Genomic DNA, 1,492 nt, shown 5'->3' on the forward strand with positions numbered 1-1,492 from the left:
TTGAAATATGACTTATTTTTTATTGCGAGACGAATGGGTTTTAGTCGAAACTGTGTATAATGTTGAGGGAGTATAGACAGATATGCAGATATCTTTGAAAATGAGATCGTAAAGATAACATTCCTTTCTCTCGCATTTCTGTGGGATTAGATTTTAAGTTACTGTTGTCTGCGAACTATTTGGCGCTGCGACGCGTGAGGCGTAAGGATATTCGGGCGTTTCCGGCGGATTCGCGAGCGTGCGGCGGAATCGTCACTTGAGATCGAGCGACGGTGCGGTCAAGAGCAAATAAAGAGTCTTGTTTTTTCCTGATTAAACCATCTCGTACTGAATCATATTTCCCATCTACAACGGGGAGTCTACATCTGGGGGCTCGCAGCCGGGATCGAGATTAGTGTTTGAAGTCAGTGAAGGATCAAGACGAGTGAGGAAGCGAAGACGAAAAGATGTCGGACGACGAAGGACGAAACAACGACGATGGCAACACGCTGCAGGTCGACATGATGACGATAGCCCAGCTAAAAGACGAGCTTAGAGGACGCAAGCTAAAGGTGACGGGCAACAAAGTCGATCTTGTGGCGCGATTGAAGGCGGCTCTAGTTCTGGAAAATCAACATGAAGACGATGACGATGATGAGTCCAGCGACGAGAGCGACGACGAAATGCAACGAGACGACGTCGACGCTAATGGCGCCGAAAGAAACGAAGCACGTAGACGAACGAAATTTGTGCCAACCTTCAAAGACGTGGAAGAATCAGTCGATACTTTTAGTGGGGACGACGGTAAAAATGTAAAGGTGTGGATCAAGGAATTCGAGGATCTAACGAAGATATGCGAGTGGAACACGATGCAGAAGACGATATACGCGAGAAGATTGCTACGAGGCTCTGCGCGATTGTTTGTGAAGTCAGGCAATCATGGAACGTCGTGGAAGACCATGAAGGGCGCGCTAAAGACGGAATTTGCGCCGAAGGTGGACAGTCGCACGATACATAAAGAACTGCAACGAAGAAAGAAGAAAACAAACGAATCCTATCACGAGTATTGCTATAAGATGATGGAAATAGCGGAACGAGCGGACGTCGAAATAAAGGCGGTTATCCAATATATCATTGACGGTATTGACGACGAAGGATATCGTAAGTCTATTCTGTACGGTGCTAAAACGATTCGTGAGTTAAAAGACAAATTCGATACGTATGTAGAATTACGCGATAAGACGGGCGAAAATAAAAGACACGAGAATAAAAAGAAGCTGTCGGTAAACAAAGACGCGGAAAATAAAGACGCGAAGCGAGACGCGAAACGTTGTTTTAATTGCGGTGAAGTCGATCATTTAAGTGCGGCATGCCCTTCGAAAGATCAAGGTACGAAGTGTTTCGGGTGCAATAAATATGGTCACATAGCGTCGAAATGCCCGGAAAGCGCAAACACGAAAGAAAAGAAAAGTTGTAACGTTGTACAGTCCGATTCCGGAAAATGCCGCAAAGA

At 45.7% G+C, this 1,492-nt stretch overlaps 1 protein-coding gene across 1 annotated transcript in view; it reads left to right on the top strand.

Moving 5' to 3' along the window:
- The first annotated feature begins 158 nt into the window (after positions 1 to 158).
- Positions 159 to 1,492, top strand: part of LOC105448446 — a 1,458-nt gene continuing 124 nt past the window's right edge. Inside the window, exon 1 of the mRNA XM_011686989.1 lies at positions 159 to 1,485. Within this exon, the coding sequence (XP_011685291.1) occupies positions 447 to 1,485 (1,039 nt within the window). The 5' untranslated portion in view covers positions 159 to 446. The remainder of the gene's footprint in view (positions 1,486 to 1,492) is intronic.

The sequence above is a fragment of the Wasmannia auropunctata genome, unplaced genomic scaffold (genome assembly GCF_000956235.1).
Source record: "Wasmannia auropunctata unplaced genomic scaffold, wasmannia.A_1.0 LD336116.1, whole genome shotgun sequence".
NCBI lineage: Eukaryota > Metazoa > Arthropoda > Insecta > Hymenoptera > Formicidae > Wasmannia > Wasmannia auropunctata.